This window comes from Erpetoichthys calabaricus, chromosome 8 (genome assembly GCF_900747795.2).
Source record: "Erpetoichthys calabaricus chromosome 8, fErpCal1.3, whole genome shotgun sequence".
Lineage (NCBI taxonomy): Eukaryota > Metazoa > Chordata > Cladistia > Polypteriformes > Polypteridae > Erpetoichthys > Erpetoichthys calabaricus.
The window spans coordinates 166533751-166554128 of record NC_041401.2 but is presented as its reverse complement, the minus strand read 5'-3'; the positions used below and the strand labels follow the sequence as shown (position 1 = coordinate 166554128).

At 34.3% G+C, this 20378-nt stretch overlaps 1 protein-coding gene across 1 annotated transcript in view; it reads right to left on the bottom strand.

Moving 5' to 3' along the window:
• ints11 (integrator complex subunit 11) overlaps positions 1 to 20378 on the bottom strand; it is a 43600-nt gene that overhangs the window by 14352 nt on the left and 8870 nt on the right. Inside the window, exons 3-12 of the mRNA XM_028807737.2 lie at positions 17086 to 17159; positions 16364 to 16592; positions 13806 to 13904; positions 13609 to 13643; positions 10967 to 11105; positions 10640 to 10704; positions 8843 to 9032; positions 7070 to 7153; positions 5452 to 5541; positions 2497 to 2659 (exon numbers count right to left, since the gene is read on the bottom strand). Of these exons, the coding sequence (XP_028663570.1) occupies positions 2497 to 2659; positions 5452 to 5541; positions 7070 to 7153; positions 8843 to 9032; positions 10640 to 10704; positions 10967 to 11105; positions 13609 to 13643; positions 13806 to 13904; positions 16364 to 16592; positions 17086 to 17159 (1168 nt within the window). The remainder of the gene's footprint in view (positions 1 to 2496; positions 2660 to 5451; positions 5542 to 7069; positions 7154 to 8842; positions 9033 to 10639; positions 10705 to 10966; positions 11106 to 13608; positions 13644 to 13805; positions 13905 to 16363; positions 16593 to 17085; positions 17160 to 20378) is intronic.

Genomic DNA, 20378 nt, shown 5'->3' with positions numbered 1-20378 from the left:
GAAGAAAACAACATTTACATGTACTGTCTATTTAATAATAATTGTGACCTGGTATTTAGAAAAAATTTGGTTTGAATCTTTAACAATACCAAAATAATTATAGGTGTTATGCACTGTGAAAGTCTCTTTAAAACTGTGCATAAAGCAACACAAACTTCAGGAGAAAAAAAGTGCATTGTATTTAGTGTGCCCTTAATACAGTTCTCATCCATATTACTAACTGAGAATGGTAAACCGGATATGGAAGCAGATACATGCCCATGGACGCAGGAGACATAGTGCGCAGGCGCCACACAAAGCCCCCCGCCCCAGAGTGAAACGGGAGAGAAGTAATATAGAAGCAGGTACATGCCCATGGATGCAGGAGACATAGCAAGACAAGAGGAGTCAGCAACCCGCCCCAGAGTGAAACGGGACAGACTACGGAGTCCACAAAGGTTCACAAATCAAACCCGAGATAGTACGGAAGCGTGTCTGAAACCGTGGAAGCAAAACTGTCTCGGCTCCAAAACCAAACAGCTCAACAACTAACACAGCTACAACAACGAGCCCGCATGGACAGATACGATGAATGTAGACGCCTACAACGCGCGTCTCAAACCGCGGAAGCAAGGCAAGCACGGGTTCAAAACAACGCAGGCGCCTACAACGTGCGTCTGAAACTGCGGAAGCAAAGCAGGCATGGGTTCAAAACGCCGGGGGTAGAAGAGCGAAGCGAGCAGGGGGCGGAGCCCCCTTGTCTACATTAATAAAAGGATAAGTGTTTGTGTGTCTGTGCATCTGTGTGTTCACTGGTTGCTGTGTCATTTGCTACAGGAATCATAAAAGCGGTACTCGTTTGTTTGTGCCATCCATTGGAATGAAAAATTAAATGCATTGTATTATTACATACATTACAAGATAAGAGTACAGTAGATGGTGCATTGAAAATTGTTAATGCTGAATATGTTCAACAAAGAGGAATTGTTAGATGGTCAGAAATCAGCTTATTTGCCTTAATAAAAGGAGAAGTGTCTGGGCATCTGTGTATCTGTCCAGTTGCTAGGGTTAGGAAGAAAAAATGTAAAAATAGCCAAAACATTTAGAACAAGGGTCAAATAATCAAAAAAAAATAATACAAATGCCAAATATGGGCTTAAAGAAAAAAAAAAACAAAAAACAGGTCTTATCCACCTATTCTGTTGCCCAACATTATATGCCTGGCCACAGCAAGCATGGTAGCATCTTTCTTGCACCCACTTGAGCCATGTAAATAAAGTTTATTGCTGTAATGCTAATGACTAATAAGTTGAAGTAGTTGGCAATGAATGAGCAAAAATAACAATACATCACTGCACACTTCAAAAATCGGACTATCTAAACTAAAGCCCCAACACGACTAGGCTACATTTGCTAAACCATGCTTATACAGTACTGATCATAGCCTCCCAACAAAACAGTTTGACTTTAAGTGTGGTTAGTTAAATGAGTGACGTCGAGAGGAAGTGGCGAAAATAGACGGCTCTATCTGAATAGGAAAAGGCCGCAGTGAGGGAAAGGAATCAGGTGTGTATACATCCCATGTATCAAATAAAAGATTTCAACCCATCTTAGACGGGTAGCACAGCTACTAAAGCCATAAACATGTTAAAAAATGTAAATATATTAAAGAAATGTAAAATAAATACAAACATAACATTATTTACTAAGTACAAATTAATATCTAGAAATTGAAAACATAAGTATAACAAAACAAATACAATACTGCATTATACTAATGAAATGCTGTATTATACCTAAGAAAATATTCCTGTTATTAAATAAAAATATTATCTAAAAGAAAATGCACCAGCCATCAGTTTTTAACATTCTTTTTTCTGGTACAGAATTTCATTAAGCCATTAAAAGCAAAAATGAACCCTAGAAAAGACCGGGTAAAGGAAGTAAAACGAAACTAAATTCTGGTGGCATCAGTGATTTTGGTTTCTTACTATACGTTACTGGAATGGCTTGTGATCAATTTGAATTCGAAATAAAGTAAATATTCAAATCGGAATTTTTAAAAACCTTCTCCTTCACAGGAGTCTTGTCATCATGACAATTTCTAAAGAAACTGACATGACTTCATGACTGTAACCTCAAGTATGGATATTTCTCCTAACAGCTTGAAATCCATTGTTTGCCACTTCCTAGTATCCACTGGTTTCCCCACTATATAAGGTAAAGAATGATTGACATTTTTAGAATCGCTGAACTTCAAGACATGCAGAACAGCCAAATACCCTGTATAAACAGTAAGTTGCAGTTGCCATTAATCAGAATCATGATTAAAATCACATCATCATTATTTTAGATATTCTGTGCATATTCTTTATTTTATTTCACATACAGACTTCAGCTTACCTGTTATTGTATGGTAGGACTGATCAAGACTGCAAATCCATCAAATTGCAATTGAAAAGGTACAAAAGATCTGGCTAAGCCTCTTAAATAAACTTCACATAAAAATGCACTTACTGAATTCTTGTTCAATTTTCTGTTTTAGAAATTCCATTTTCTTAGCTTCTCCATGGACCAAAAGAACATTTCGTGGCTCAGCCATACGAATGAGCTGCATTATCCCTTTGGCATCTGCATGAGCACTGAATGACATGTACTCCACCTGCATTTTTACCTCCAGCTAAAGGGTAAGGATGACATTACATCAGAGTTTTAAGTACAATGTTAGACACAAAGATGTTATTGACTTCTACACAACACCATGGTTTTTGTTTGATTTTGGCATCAGACTTTGCAGAGTCATCACAAAGACACTGCCTTTCTGGACTGAAAAAAGAAGTCACAGTGTTGGTTATGTAAAGTTTTACTATTTTAAGTTCAGTGTCCACTATATTTTGCCAGTGTATCTGTACACTTCAAAAGTTGTTTATTCTTCCCCGTTTCCTCAAATTAAGACTACAATTGTCATTGGTACATCTAGGCCGGCGTTTCTCTGAGCTTTAACCGAGATAATGAAATTCACAGCAATGTCATTAAATCAATCATCTATCTCTTTTTACATGTGTATCAAATACATATGCATTACTGGGTCGCATGTTTAGCATTCAAAATTTAAAACAAATAAAATAACTAAATTCTTATTTATACTTACTACTGTTCTTACTAAATTGTTGCTTAACATAATGCCATATTCTCATAATTATGTAGCAAAATGTGCAACAGTGAACATTTCAACATGTCTCTCCTGTTTCTTTTTACTTTTTTTTCCAAATTTTAGCATTTAACTGGACTAAACCTGATCATAATTTATAGTTCAAATATAGTTCTGTATATAACATACTGTAATTTGATCAGTTTGCAACTGACCAGCATTTATTGTGGTCTTTATACAAGTTATTCCCGGAGCTAAGTATATGGACTGCAAAGAGCAATTACTGGGTGCTGGAGCCTATTATTTGAGTTACTCTTATGGTTCTCATGTAAAGAAACATTCCTTTGTACTAATTTAATTTGTGTCCTAAATGGAGCAATAATAATATAACTTAATGGTTATATTTTGATGCCAGCTACAATAGCATTGAAGACATACAGTCCATGGTGTTCAAGAACTGTCTGGTATTTTTTAACACATTAACACTCCCAAACCACAGTTATACTGAATATGTGAATTTATTGTAGCTTTTGCCAAATTAAAAAATTGGGGTCTACCACAATGTCTCATAACAAATTACTGTTACACAGATCTGCTTCAGAAATGCACTACAAATCTCCCAAAAGTCTATCCAATAAATATTGAAATAAAAAAATTGTGTTTATTTATTGGAATTGCCAAACTGTACTATATATTGAAATCAAACTTAAGAACAATTCTCTGGAAATAACTAATTGCTCTTGAATGTGACTATATAAAACGGTGTGTTTAATTTATTATATATTACATTTCCTCCTAATCAAAACATCTATTATAAAAGAAAATATTGAGACGAGACAAGATTATTGCTAAGAGATTTTTTTTAAGATGGTCTCAACCATTTCCGGTTGATGGCCCACGGTCACGGTCCTCTCCCCTCTCATTCGTGTGAGTGCTTTTGTCAGACACACTTCCTGCGCTCTCAGCTCTTATAAATTTTTATGTTTTCCCCCTTTTAAGTCGTTTATGAAAAGTCCTCAGCTTCATTCTTTAATTAAGCTTTAATGGGCAGTATTTTTATACATACAATCTCTTTGTTTCCTTCGTTGTAGTCCTTTTCTGGACAATAATTTTATACGTTCTAGATGACACATCAACAACTAAGCGAAGAAGAAAGGGCAGTGCTTCGAAAAGAGGCCCAAAAGCATCAGAGAGAAAAGAGTTCAAAAAAGAACAATAATAATCTTAAGTGCAAATTCAGAAAATAAGGAAAGTAATAATCAGCCTGGACCAAGTGGAACTGAAAACCTAGCAGGTCCAAGCGGGTCAGAAATAAAAGACAAAGAGTAAAAGTCAAAGTAGAACGTCATAAAGAGTTTCAAAAACGTTGGTGCGATACGCATGCAGAGCAGGTTAGAGATTAAGAAAGCAGTGGGAGCACTGAGAAATGATGAAGTCAAACAAATTAATGCGAAAATTGTCAATCGGTTACAGGGCAAATTGGTTAATTGTGTATCAATAGACTATGCTGAAAAAGTTGGTGGTGATGGTGCAGAAGAAGGATGCATCGTACTGTTATTGCGTAATTTATGTCAGAGTGATGGGCTATGCAATGGGACAAGATTAGTTGTACTGAAAATTGGTCGAATGATTCAAACATGTAAAATTTTAACAGGTGACATAAAAGGTAATGTAGTACACATTCCGCGGACAACATTAGACACCAAAAGAGATCTTGATATCCCATTCGTATTAAAATATTTACAGTTTCCAGTTAGAATAGTTTTGCTATGATAATTAACAAATCACAGAGACAAACATTCGAAAAAGTCAGTTTATTTATTAGAGAGAAAGAAACAATATTCACTCATGGGCAGTTATACGTTCCGTTGTCATGGAGTAAATCCAAACATGGAATCAAAATTCAATGCGATATTGACGAAAAGTTAATTCAAAATATTGTTTTTACTGAAGTTTTACAGTAAAAGTATAAGTTTAAAAAGTATTTGCATGTTAATTTCAAAGCCAAACAGAATGAAACATATAATGCAACAAATACCTCTAACGCAACATGAACCATAATTTATTACATTTTACTATGGTTAATTACTCACTGTAATGTAAAATAGTCAGTTCTATTATGCATATGTAACAATTCCCATGAAAATAATCTGTTTAAATTGTACATCAGCTTCCCCTTACGCAAGTGGCAGAGCCACAAAATGGCCAGCGCATAGAGCTGACGCAGGGGTTGGCGAGCGAAGCGAGCAGGGGGCAGAACCCCCAATCTACATTAATTACATGTCAATACAAATGAGATATTATCAGTTATCTTTACTTACTGTGTTCCTTCCTTCCATCTCAAGTTTTCTTTGGCCATTTAATATTTTATATCCAACAGTACCCTGTACACAGTAGCCTGGCAAAATGACCTAAAAATAAATATAAGTACATGAAATATATTATGCCAAACTCTCAATTGTTGATATCCTTTCATAATAATAGATTAATAATAGACTTTATCTATCTATAGCACACTAAAATAAGTCATTCCTGGGTGCTTTACAAATCAAGATAAATAGAACAATTAATACAAACAATACTACTATTTAAAACCTATATAAAAATACAATTGAAAATTTTAACAAAATTAAAACAGAAGTAAATATTACTTATTATAGGTTATTAAAAGCACATTGAAACAAATAAGTCACTAAATTCTTCACTGTCACAGAGCTTTGGACAGACTGCAGGAGCTTGTTCCGTAAGCGAGGCCCAACATAACAAAAGGCTTGGTTTCCCATTGTTCACAGTCTCATCCATGGAGTAGCCAGGAGGTTAGCCATCTGCTGAAACTGCTATTTTATTAACACATGGGAGTGGACAGAAACGGGGCTGCAAATTGGGCCATGGCAAACTGGAAGTGAATTCGTAATGTGGGCTGTAGAATTAATATAATGAAAAATGAGTATTGAAATAATTTTAAAATGTTAACAATTGATACTTGTAAGATATTTCAATACTTTTGACAGCCCTAATAGGTAGGATGAAAACAGGACTTGGAAAATTAATGGAGATAATTTTATTACTTCTCACTTAGTTAAAGCTTGTCCAATCACCACTGTAGCCAGTGTGCTACCATAACTAACTTAATAAAGCGTCCACAGACTGACTGGGACACTGTCGCATGAAGACATAAGAAATCAAGAAAATGCTCAGGAATGTCAGAATTTCTAGGTATATAAAGAGGTATAACTGTAATGCATCCATGTTTCCAGAGAAATGGATTTTGGCAAAGGAAACAAAATGCACACATTTTTGCGTATCATTTGTAACATTTCATCTTTCTCATTTTCAAAAATAAGAGGTATTAAAGAGCAGATTCATATCAATGTGCACAACTGAAGAAACAAAATGCCATAAATCTTACTGGATCTACGCTCTTTCAAAGATTAAACACAAAATAAAGTTTATAGTAAACTAGGTTTCTGTCAAATTGAAAAAAAAAAGCTGAAGCAGTCTTCAGAAATTATATAGTGCACTATATATGAAATGAAATGAAAACCTTCTGTCATTTTAAAGATGAAATGGAGGACAATGACATTACTGTTATATTCTAGTTTGTCAAAATTGTTTGCTTTGAACGGTTAATAGAAAGGTTAAAAACGACATATTAAAATTGCTTTGAAATTATTATCAAAATACAAAACTCTTATTTCTTAATAAAGTTTTCCATTTTTACAGTGATCTTTTTTAATTCTGAAATATTATGAAAGAACATACATAAAGTAAAAAGAAAAAGACGTGTGCCAAGTACACTTAAATTGTTATTTGCATGTGCTAATCAACATACAACATGTTGTCACTCTGGCACCATAATTAATGAGTATAATATAAATGCTTGAGTTATTTACTTCAACTCAGCCTAAAACTGTACTATAAAATGAAAAATAAACATACCATATTTTTATCATTGCCGGCCCACTTCTTAAAGATCTGTAGAGACTGCCCAGCATGCAGCATGCCAGGAGTAGCAAATACTACCTACAGGAAGCAAAATTGTTTGAAATTAAATATTTAGCAATTACTGTAATCATTAATTAATTAATTTCTTGAATACACTCATTGTCACATAGGAAGCCAGGGTGTATCCCTGCAAAGAAAGAAACAAACCTGGAAAGGACAGCATTCCACCTAAGATGGTGGTTGTCAATGTGTGTTCTATGGACCACTGGTGCTCTGTGGGCTAAACAAGTCATCTTTCTTAGAAAGCACATAAAACAGCACTAAGACACTGACTGCTAGGAGCCCTGTCTGAACGTCTTGCATAAAATAACATCTTTTACTTCCACACTGTTGTTTTCTTATTCCTTCTTTTTCTCTCTTTGAATGTTTCTTCAAATTTGCAGTCTCTCTCTCTCCTGTCCAAACTAACTTCTGCACTATATGGGACTTTTTATCTTTTAATTCATTAGGAATATCCACCTCATGAGGCAATCCCTGGCAACAGCAATCTTTTAATTCCACCTTCTAGTCTTTATTGTGAACCATTGACTAATATCTGTGACTTTGAAACAACTTCCCAGAAAAAATCAAATGGTAGTCTTGTAATGTTGACCAAACGTGGTCTTCAGTATCTTTGTTTGACTTTGACAAAGTATTCGTTGGTCCAAAACACCTTGTGCAGCACTGATGTAAAGGGACATCTCCTTCTATAGAGCTTATTTAAATATGTCAGTCAACTTAAACAAAACGTCTTGCAATGTTACAGGAGGACAATCCATACAAAATGAATGGAATGAAGAAGAAATCCTGGATTCTGATACTCTGAGTACAACAGTGCTACCCACTACAACCTCATGCCCCACATTTTAGAAAAAGAAAATCAAAATTGCAATATATGCAGTTTAGGGATCAAATACACCTTTAATGCTGCAGTAATGATACATTTTAAAAGAGTTCTGCAGTTCTTTCAGTAGCAACAGTAAAAAACAAATGATGAAATGGTGAATTAAAAATATAAAAGCTATTGCCTAAAATTCATCAGATGGTACTTTTAAGCCTTATGCTGAAATTTTAATATGTATAAATATGCATTTGCATAAATTATATTTTATTTACATACTTGCAGTTTTGTAGCATTGTCTGCACCTAATACAGTATTATATTTGTATTTTATGCAATGCCAGCAGAACTGGTTTCTGAGTGCAGAGAAAACTGGAAGGTAGGTGGTATATTTAAATTATATTCTTCTTCATCTTTTTTTTCACAACTTAACAAACTAATATGTTAAGACAGGCTATACACTAAATGGCATAAAAAAAACAACAAACACTGAATTGTATTAATACTGAAAAGTTACTCATTACACCGCATCAGCAGCTTTGTGTATCAAGCACATTTTGTGTAACAGTTTTATGCCTGATCACATAGGACTTTGAGTCAGTTTATTTCAGGCAATGAATATGCTTTCCATGAATTCAGCATTATCTCATAGTTTAAAGATATAATTTAAATCAGTCCCATAACTGGAAAGTAAGGTGAAAAAGTAGAGCGTGCAGCAGCTATGTATGGCTTGTGAGTGCCATCTAGTGGTAGTGAGGCTCAGAAAACCATTATGCTTTCACCTCCACTCCAGTAACTTGGAATTGAAATACTTTAAGATGAATCAACAGAGTATTCATTTTTTAAATGCTGCATCAGGTAAAGTTGCAACTCTAAAAGTTAACATACCATAGGTCCAGGATTATCTGTATATGATCTGTCAAATGGCTTAATATGCTTAAACTCAAACATGTTTCTCTGAACAAATGTTTTACGAATTTTCTGATTTGTCCAGGTGATAAAAAGCTTATAGTAGTGATTTGCTTTTTCAGTTAGTCCAGTGGAAAAATAAATTGGTGCCTTCAGATTCATCCGTTCCCTGAAATAAACAAATCTGGGGTAAATCACTGAGTAAAACTAGAAATTATTCATTTCAATACAGACATTGCCACTCAGATCAATGTAGTGTTACAAAGATGGTTATCTTTTTTAATGTAATCTGATTAACGTATAGACAAAGAAAAACAATGGAAAAATACATAACATTCAAACATTTTGCCATATTTTGGTGGAAAGTTAAAAAGCCAATGTTTGCATTATAACATAATAATTTAAGGATTTTAGAATGTCTTAATATTTGAGCATGTGTGTGCCTGCTCTCTTTGACTGATATGTTCCAACCCAGTCTCAACCCATTAGAGAATGTAAAAAGGTAATTCCACAACTATGCTTTAGGATAAACAGCACTTTTGTCAGTGAGCTACATTAAGTCTTTAATGCTGGAAACAAACAAAAACCTGCAAAGTTAACAAACTGCCATCTTTAGTGATTGATTGATGATACCTAAAGATATTTTTAAAATATACAGTGGATTGAAAAAGTATTCAGCCCCCAAAACAATAGTTTATCATCCCGGACTGTAAACTTGTAATACATTAAATGTTTTTTACAGCTGATCCACAAAATAAAATGTATATCATGCCAAATCAAAAGAAAGGAAACTTTTCAACAATTTGCTAAAATGGAAAAAAAAAAATAAAAATAAAGCAACACAGGCTGAAAAAACAAGTCCTTGCTTGTGAAGAATTTGCAAAAAGTCTTGTTGTCTGATGAGACTGTAGTGAAGCATTTTGGCTTGAACACTAAACGGCATGTATGGTGTAAATGTAACACTGCACATCAGCCAGGCAACATCACCAGTGTAAAATATGGTGGTAGCAGCATCATGTTGTGGGGATGCTTTTTATGCAAAGGAACTGGCAATTTGGACATGACTGATGAGGAATTCTGCTCAATACAGACAAATCCTGGAGGAAGACTTGTTCTCCTCTGCTAGAATGTTTATCCTGGGAAGTGTGTTTGTCAGAGCAATGACCCAAAGCACACTACCAAAACAACAATGAAGAAACCTGATGTTCTTGAGTATTTCAGTCCTGACCTAAAAACTGGCACTCATCAACTAACCTTTTAACACATTATTTTTTTTTTTTAGAGGAATGGACAATTTTTTTCTCACTCACTTTGTGCAAAATTAACAGACATGTATCCAAAAAGCTAATTGCTGTAATAAGTGCGAAAGGTGTTTCAACCATGTGTCAAAGTGGGGACGAACCACTTAGCCATTGTTGAAATTTCACTTTTCAGAATTCATTTTTTTAATGGTATATTTTACCTTCTTTTTCGGGAAGCACTGTGAAAAAAAATGTTTGATTTACAAATAAAATTTATCATTCAAAATAATCAAAATACAAGGTGAGGACAATAATTTAAGTGACAAAATCATTTGGAGACTTGCATTTTTTTCAGTTCACTGTATAAAATATGATTTGTCAAGATCTTGTATGAAGGTTATGTTTAGGAATAGAGTGAGCCAAACATGTCAAGAACTACAATAAACACATTAAAACCTTTGCTGACCAGGTTTCAAAGCACATTGCTAGTGATTATTTGTGACACCCTAAACAAAGCTTGAATGTTCATACTTACCAAAAAGTTTCTAACAATATACAAAGTTCCTGGGCTCTTCCAAGGGCAAAAACAGGGATCAGAACCTACAGAAATAAATTAATTTTATTAAAATAACTGAAAAGTGTTTCTAACTTTATAGAAGCTGAAACTGTGCATCACTTTCTACATCTAAATCTCATCCGGTGCTAAAACTATAGAACTTTAGGACTTCAATCAATGTACAAGAAATGCACCGAAGCTCAGATAGACTTAACGTAGCACATTAAATAGTAAGGTTATTTAACCGTAGGAATACAAACACAAGTAATAAAGAAATCAATAATGCTACACTGCTACTTTACTTACTTTTCCTCCTCGCTCTACTGTTTCATGAACTTTTTTTAAGAAGTCCCTTTCTCTGCAACGTTTGGAGTCTCGGATTGTAGTAGCATAAGTTGACTCTGAAATCACAATATCAGGACGACATTTATCAATCCATGCTGCTCTGAAAGATGACAAAGATGTAAAGAAAATTCATCAGTACAGATTAAATAAGTTATAGATTAACACTTAACTTTGTCAACATAATTCACCATTTCATTGTTCCTTTTGTTCTTATGGTCTTGGAGTCACAAAGAGTTTATAGGTTGTTTCTCTGCACTTGGAAATATGCATTATTAATGGAAGTATGCAGACTACACTTTGTTTGCTTAAGGAAATGCACTTCATAAAGTAAATTAGTAAAACACATTGGTGGTTTAGGGAATCACATATTAAAAACAAATTTCCATGGTTTTCCTGTGAAAGCTTTATTGAGATTGGGGTTAGAGGAAGATTGGACTCAAAAATGGCAACAATGAAGTTAAAACAAACATGTCAGAAATAAATGAATAAAATTTGGTTAACGCATAAAAGATTTCCAGCTTTGAAAAAAAAATATTCCTAACCACAATACTCAACTTACAAGTCATTTACTCTGGTCTCCAGAAGCACTTATACAATAACCTCATTAACTGTAGCTGTGCCATGATTCCAACTTGTTCAAAATAAAATTAATAGGGAAAAACACCCTTACAGACTGCTCTATTACTATAACAGTATAAGCAGAAAAATAGATGATAAAGAAAGAAATTCAGTGTAGCACTCTGAATGAAGATCTGTAAACAGGCAGGTGGGAGAACTGCTCCTTCTCCACAGTCTTTCTAAAACTGGTATTTTCATTGTTAATCAATGTGGTTCACTGTTTTGATTCTGCATTATTGTTGCTTATATCTACTCTTCTTTTTTTACAGGGGAACTGCTAGGTGCTCTAAGGCTAATTCAGTAATATAACCTTTTCGTCCCTATGTTGGCTCATGGATATCCTCTCAGGCTGTGTCTGCTATGCCTATGGTGGTGGATATGCAGACTATCCACACTGTTTGCCCAAACAACTTCATCTGATTCCTCTTAATTTAAAACAGCAGTGTCTCAACTTCAAGCTTCTCACCCAGTCATGGAAATGGAGCCCAAAACGCCTGAGTAGAAATTTCAGCCACTTTTATCAACTATCCCATTCTAGGGTAAGGGTTGGCGATATGGGTTGTTTTATCATTACCATCTAGTACCATGCTAGCTCTGCTGCCTTTAGCTTTTACTAGTTAATTAATCTATCACTGCAAAGTGCTTTTACATTTAAAATACTGGCCCACTAAAGGACATTACCAAGATTAAAAATCCTGCTATATCAGTAAATTCTGATGTTTGTAATGTGATTTTGATATGAAAATGTGTAAACATTCTCAAAGTAGTCAAAGGATTACTGTTAACATGATTGTGGAGAATAATAATTATTGCATAGCGTTGTTTAATGTCACAATCTTAGTCCCATTTAGTAAGATTAAGGGGAACTCACTAAGGCAAGCATGAAATCACAACTAAATAGTATCAAGGCAGAAAAAAATTATCAAGTAGCACTGTGCAACTTCCTTGGAAGATCAATGGGATGTATTCATTGTTTTACTCAAAAAAAAAAAAAGCTTGTGTGTTTTGCATGTTGTAAGCTTACAACTGGATAACTGACATGTGGATTATGTAACAAAAGTAACGTGATTTTTTATTTTTTTTCTCAATGGACATTTTTCAAATTGTTTACATTAATCACTATTAGCTTCTATTATATCCAAAACCTTTTTCTCTACTTTCTTTACAAAAAGATTTGATTTATTTTTTCCTCTTGGCCTTCACTACAAACTGCATTTTTAAGGGATGTGTTCCTTTAAGATAGATCCCATTATAAAATTCCCACTATGTTCTTCCATATAGAAGTATCTAAACAGACAGATAAATTAGAACCCTGAGGTTGTTGTTTGTGGTTCAAGTCCCACTACTGACACAGTGTGACCATAATCAAGTCACTTCATGGGCCCGTGCTCCAATTGGAAAAATAAAAAGAAATGTAACCAATTGTATTTCTTAGATGTTGTAAGAGAGAACGGTGTCAGCCAAGAATGAAAAATAAGTTATAATACCAAACAAAAAAGCAGACAGACAAACAAACAATCAACTATCTATTTCTGACAACAATGCAAAGCATACAGATGAAGACAAGATTAAGCAAGGCTGAATAAAAGCTTAACTTGGAATGGAATGGCATAAGGAACAGTGTATCAACATATAAGGTCTGTCAACAAAAAGAGCTTAATTACAGCATCATCATATGACTTTCTGAAAAGAAAATCAAATGTAAGCGATTTTGACATGGTATACATAATAATTTCTTCCAAGGAATTGAAGATAAACACCAGTTAGCAAATAATTCAGCTGGGACTGAGATTTCAGTAAATCCTGGCCATTGATATATTGTATATTTGGGTGAACAAGTATTCAAAGAAGACAACATGTTTAATATCTAACAAGGCTTTATTGTGTGTCCCAGTGACTATTGGTTTATGAATGCAATGACAACCAGTATTTCTAGAGAATACCAACAAAATGTTAAAAATACATGGTCATGTTGAAAAACTCACCCTAAATGTCTGTCTGGGGTCATGTTGTAATCACCCTTAAAAAAAAAAAAAAAAAAAAAGTTATAAAAGAAGACTTACATTTATCAACAAATAGGTGAAAACTAAAGTACTTCTGTACTGCACATACCGAACCTGACTTTATTTATGGTCATTTTACTGTCCCATTGAAATCTTTACATAACGCACAAACAACTTACAGTGTACACCACAGATTCAGCTCCAACTTTGATCTGGAACATAGCAGCACCGAGGACATGGCCTGCATAGTAGGCTTTAATTTCCAGCTCATCATCAACCTGGAAAAGTGTTAACATAATACATTTTAGATAGCTTATGCCTGTACCTACAAGCACATTTTGGCAAAATATTTTTTTGAACAACAGAAATAACAGTATCGCTACATCCCTAAATAATTATAAGACAGAACATTAAGTTGGTATTAAATATAAGCACACTTGAATATGTATTATAAAACTTGAAAATGTTCCTGGGCCAATGTCATATAACTTTTTCATGGCATGAATCTCAGCAGTTCAGCTAATAAATCAGGGGTCTGATGTTTCAAGTCTTGTGTAATTTCTGTTATAAACAGAAAATTTTCTTGATTTGTATTCTTTTTTGTATTTAACAGTTCAGTAAAAAAAAAACCCATTTCAAATTTCACGATAGGAATCTTTTATTGGCATCACTCAACTACCTTCAATGGTTAACCAGTTAGATAATGGACTATGAAATTTATATGCATTAATCGTTATCAATAGTAAACAAGAAGAAAATGAAGAAAAAAAAAAACACATTTGCTGTTCTAAATATTGCAGCTAATGCTGAATTAAGCTAAATCTACAGCTTTAATTTATTCTTACAATGTACACTTTCACCTCTAAGCACACAGAACATGCAAGATCAGAACACATGTATTGCCTAGTATTATTAGGGGAAAACTGCAACACATTACAAATCTATTTAAAATCATTTTAAACCTCCAATGTAGAGTTTATGTAAATTTCATTATATCTCTTATTCTGTTTCTCACACTATCCTATAGCTGTGCTTGCAACACAGAATAAAGTTCCCAAAGCAAAGACTTTTTAGATTTGTATATTTATCAGTAAACACAGACACAATGTAAGATGTGTGGATAAGTGGTTTGACTTTGGTTTTATGCACTATGATGAAGTTGCTGCACCATTTACTAACATATTTGCACTGATCATTGTCCTCACTACTATGCACCATATATTAAATCATCCTGACATGTTTTTGCCTTTTTCCACCCTGGAGGCACCTTTTAATTAGTAGTGATGTTCCTGAGGTAGTTATTACTTGATTGCTATAAAGAGGTATCTACTGAAGGATACTGTAAACTTGATACCTTTTAATGAAACTCATTAAAAATGATCTTTAAAAAGTTATTATTGGTTTAGCATAGAAAAGGGATTTCTTTATTAAAGAAAGGACTTCAATCGTTGTTAGAATTAATATTTGAAAAGAGACACAAGTGTTTCAATAATAAAACAAACAACCAATATGTTGTCTATTACTCAACAATATCATTTACTTTGGAGAAAAAAATACTATGCTTGACAAAATTAAAGATGTAATTTGTTCTGATAAATGTATTTTACACAAAATACAAAACCAGATACAGTAATAATGTACTGTATTTACTTATTATATGCCCTTTTAACATAACATTTTCTTTAAAGGTCTTTAAGGACTAAACACTTGTGCACACAGAGTATGATATTCTCTTGGATAACGCTACTCTGTGCTGCAAAGATAAATATGATATCCTGCTTCTGGTTAATGGATGTGTATCCAGTGAAGTTTTTTTGTACTTCTTCCAGTTTAAACATTGAGAGAAAAGTTCAGTGACATTCATATCTTTGTTCCTGAGTACTAAGCCAAAACAGTATTATATTTCACATTTTCCATGAGTGATGGCTGATTTTGACATAATTTATCCATGCATAAAAAAGGAAAACCTTTAGGAGGAATTTATTCTGAAGTATTCTTAAGTGAATAGTTTCTCCCTGCAAATGAGTCTTTTTAGTTCAAAGTGATAATACGCACTTTTAAAACTTTATTTTTTGGATAAACAACCAACATGTGGTCTATTACTCAACAATATCATTTAGTTTGAAGTGTCAAGTCACATTAGTTTTCACACATATAATATTGATGATCAATGTCCATGCTTAGTAACAATTAATTTAAAATGAATGCCTCAAAAACTGGGTTGAACACACAGCAAGTTGAACCTATGTTCAAATGAAGTGACTATGACCAAATTATTTTACATCAAATCAGTTACTTCTGTAGGTTTCTTGTACTATGCTTTGCATGTCAAAGTCATGAATCAGCCCTTTCATTTACAGAATTTGGTTTTCACTTAGTGGTTGCATGTTAGGATTTTAAACTGTGTGGAAAAATATCTGACTGAATGTGTGTTGAAATAAAGTTGTTAAATAAGAAGAACTAAAAACTGTAACAAGTGCAGATTTTCAATAGATTCCATATTAAATTACTTTTAGACCTTTTCACCTTGCTTTACAATGCTGGAGAGACTGTTGTTAAACTGCAGAACTTTTTATGTTTGCTAATAAATACAGTTATTGAAATGAAAAGGAACAGGAATGCCAGGAGTGGGGTTGGGCAACCCTGCCTTAATGGGTTTGAATTATACTATTATAGTTCTACTCAATAGACTTCTCTGTCAATCAACAGGAGCCATCACACCATATTTATAAAATACCTGAACAGTCTGGTGTAGGTTCACTGCAGTAACTTTTTTCATGCAGTCTTTTATCATTTGAGATGTAAAGAAGTTGGTTTCTCCTTTCTTATCAACTGTTATCTTCCTGAAATCTTCCAAAAGGATAGGACAGATTGCCTTTGTGGGGTGCGTCATGTAGATTGGACCATCATATCCCACCATCTCACTCATATAGGGTAAAGCACCACAATGGTCCAGATGAAAATGACTACAGGTAGTGAAGAGGGACAAAAAAAAAGATTAACAGCAATGTAAAGCAAAATGATTAATTGTGTTAAATGTTTCATCTATGTCACACTTAATTTGATGACAAAATGTTTAGATCTCTCTAAAAAGACAGTGCTTCCAGTTCAAAAAGACAATTTTGAGGGACTGAGGGGAGATATGGTCTGGTCATTGCTTGTGCTGAATTTGCACATTCTCTGTGCTTGCATGAGTTTTTGTTTGGGTGCTCTGTCTTTTCTCTTGTATTTCAAAACCATGTCAACTTGTGACACTAAATTGGTCAAACACGGGGGGGTGTAGGAGTGTACTTGAATGTACACTTGCAAGGGACTAGCGCGTCATTTGGATTGGTTTCCTGACTTGTTACTGACATTGCTGGGATAGGTCCCTGGATTAAACGCATTCGATAATGGATAGGCTGGGAGAATTAAACAAAGCTTTATGTTTGAAGACAAATAGTTAAAAGTAGCAGATACCTGACAATGACACAGTCCAGAAATTCTGTTAGTCTTCCATTTTGAGTAATATATGAAAAATCTGGGAAGCGACGCTGTAAAAACATTAAGATTCATGTAAGAAAATGTATTTTTGTCTGCATAATAGAATACATCCCTTGGAAATGTAAAATTAAAAATTAGAAGCTGGGAAATAATAAAACATCTTTTCACCTTATACTGTTATATTACACATGAAAGTTTCAAGAACTGTGTTTTACTTACTGTCTTTTCCACTTATCTAATATTATACTATAATAATAATATTATTATGCTCTGAATTCTTACCTTACAGATACCTGCACCGAATGGTAAAAGTAACAGTAACAGAAAAAACAATTGGACAACCTGGCTTTACTTAAGCTTTTTAAATTTTTCTTTTTTACCTCCCTCATATAATAATAGTTGCAATGAAACATGAGTATCACAACATGATTGCACACAGGCTTCTTTCAATTACCAGTCAAAACTATTAAACAACAATAGAAAATTCACCTGTGCAAATCGCACAAAGAAGCAGCACTATGTGATTCAATTCTGCATTTTCTCAAACTTCTTTATCCACACAATGCAACTTCAAACATTTATTATTTATTGAGACCGCCCCTACTCTATTTCAATACCATTTTTGGTTTAAACAGATTACTATTTTATTAACATTTAAAATAAACAGCAACTGATTTATAATAGCCACACAGTGCTTACAAGATAAAACAGATTTCTCCTTTGTCTGTGCTTCATACTTCTGTTTACAACTCACTGTCAGTTTGCTACACCAAAGGAGCCATCAAGCAGCTGCTGTTTCTTGTTCTATAAACTGCAAGACTCATTCCTAGAGGCCCCAGACTGTTCTGTCTCTGTCAATGTGTTCAACTCTGATGACTACATATAATTTTTATCTGCATCCTTTATTGCCTTAACAATGAAGCTATTTGATAAATAGTCAATGCTACATCAGAAAGCAAAAGAAAACATTTATGAACTTCAAGCTTGTAGTCAAGGATTATTATTTCTACACATCCTTAGTGTAGTGGTTAGTGGATTAACTTGTAAGAAGCAGATATGCTTTCTGATTCCAATTCTATATGTCTTAAGTGTCACTCAATTCACTCACTGGAAAAATATTTGATTTAGATCATGACTCAATGCAAAGACCAGAGTACTGGGAAAACCAAGTACAATTAAACTTTGTTCTACTTAACAATCAAGGTTTTTTATGTTTAATCCAATTAAACTGAGACAAGATAAATGTTTTTGAGTTACAGTGGCTTAAATGCATCTAAGTTTATTACAATATTGACTGTGGACCATACAGCTTGACAAAATAAGAATAATTAAGCAGCATTACATCCATTACACAACCTTAGAAAACATCCAAAAGAGATTAACTGAACATTAGTTTGAGAACAGAACAATTGTGACAAGATCAGGCCATTCAGTCCAAAAAGCTTGTTCATCCTATTCACCTAGATTCTCCAAAATAACATCAAGTCAAGATCTAAAGGTCCCTAAAATCCTACTTTCCACCACACTACTTGGTAATTTATTTCACATATGAGGTGTCATGACTCCCCTTCTCTCTGACAAGAACACTTGTCAGACCACCACCAGAAGAGTCTGTCAGAACAAAAATATGTAAAAGAATATTAGGGCATTGTAACAATGGATTGTTGCATGTAAAGAATTGCTTAATAAACTGAATGCTACCTCACATTCTAGAGACCATTTAACTGGATTAGGTTTGGATCCATCCATTCATTTTCCAACCTGCTGAATCCAAACACAGGGTCACGGGGGTCTGCTGGAGCCAATCCCAGCTAACACAGGGCACAAGGCAGGAACCAATCCTGGGCTGGGTGCCAACCCACCGCAGTTAGGTTTGGATTTATATGTCAAATTTGTGTGGTGGGGGGAGGGGGGGGGGTATAGTCATATTCGAAAGATCTGGAATAAATCATGTATACCACCAAACTAATGCCAGGAATGCCCAAACTTGTTTTTTAGTTTTTGGACATGATTTGTTTCGAATGGCTTTGCCTGGTGTCTGTGGTCCTTTGGGAGAAGAAAAACATACTAAGATTTGTATGAAGTACGTGCTGACCACTGACATTGTCCAGAGGCAGTAAAATTCACAACCTGAATGTTATTTCTTTCAGTGAAATATGTAGGACTGTAACAGCACAAAGACGATAAATTTCAAAAGATCAAGCAAATCAGCATTTCACCCTTTAAAACAAAGGGGTATGATTAGTGGTGAGAACTTAATGAGTTCTTCCGATATGCAACAAGTGACTGGTGGAAAATGCCAAGGCTACACATTTTAAAATACACTATATTTTAAAGAATTTTTTTGTATTTTTATATTTAAAATTCAATATAGATGCCATCAAATGCTTTATTCATATTATAGTCTCAGTTTTTCAACAGCACCTCCATGTGTATGACTTGTGCATGATCATGTATGCAATATGTGGAAAAAGCATGTTTGGGAATGTCAAGTGTTATTCTCATTGAGGATTGTATGGGAGATACTTTAACCTTTGCAACTGAAATTGTAGTTGGTAGGACTAAGCCTGAAAGGTCTGTTATGCTGAACAGGAGTGAGGTGTATTCTGGGAAAGCTGAAAGGCCAAGCAGGATTCAGAGTATTTTACATAGTTACAAAGTAAAACAGGCCCTTAGAATTTCTGTATAGTCAGGCTGTTTGCTGCTTCAAGGAGCTTTTGATTCCCATGGGAATCGACCTTGAGCTTTATGATACTGAATTAGTAACATTTTCTGTGTTTTGAGAAACTGACTGCTCTTCTAGTAGAAAGAAATGCAGGTGTGTGTGCTGGGAGTGGGGAGAGATAGCAATTGGGCTGTTTTTTTTTTTTGGCTACTTGTTGCAAAAATGGGACATTTAATTCAGTTACTTTTTTGATACTTTTGTATAGAGCTCAGCTCGGCTGCAAAAATAGATACTTATAAGGGGCCTTTCTCTATCTCCTAACAATTGAATTTGGACACAGGGTGGGATAAGAACCAACCTGAAATGTTGAAAGCACTGGATACCATTGGGGTGTTGTGCATCTTCAGCACGGGTACAGAGTCTTGGCACTGGTTGGTTGTCTAATGGTCCCCATTTTTTAAAAAGGGTATAAATACAAGAGTTCAAATATCTTGGGGTCCTTTTTTATGAGTGAGGGTAAATGTGATCATAAGGGTGAGGATCTTGTCAGTACAGGAAGAAATTATTGTAGAACTTATCCTTTTCTGGAACAAAATGAGCCAGT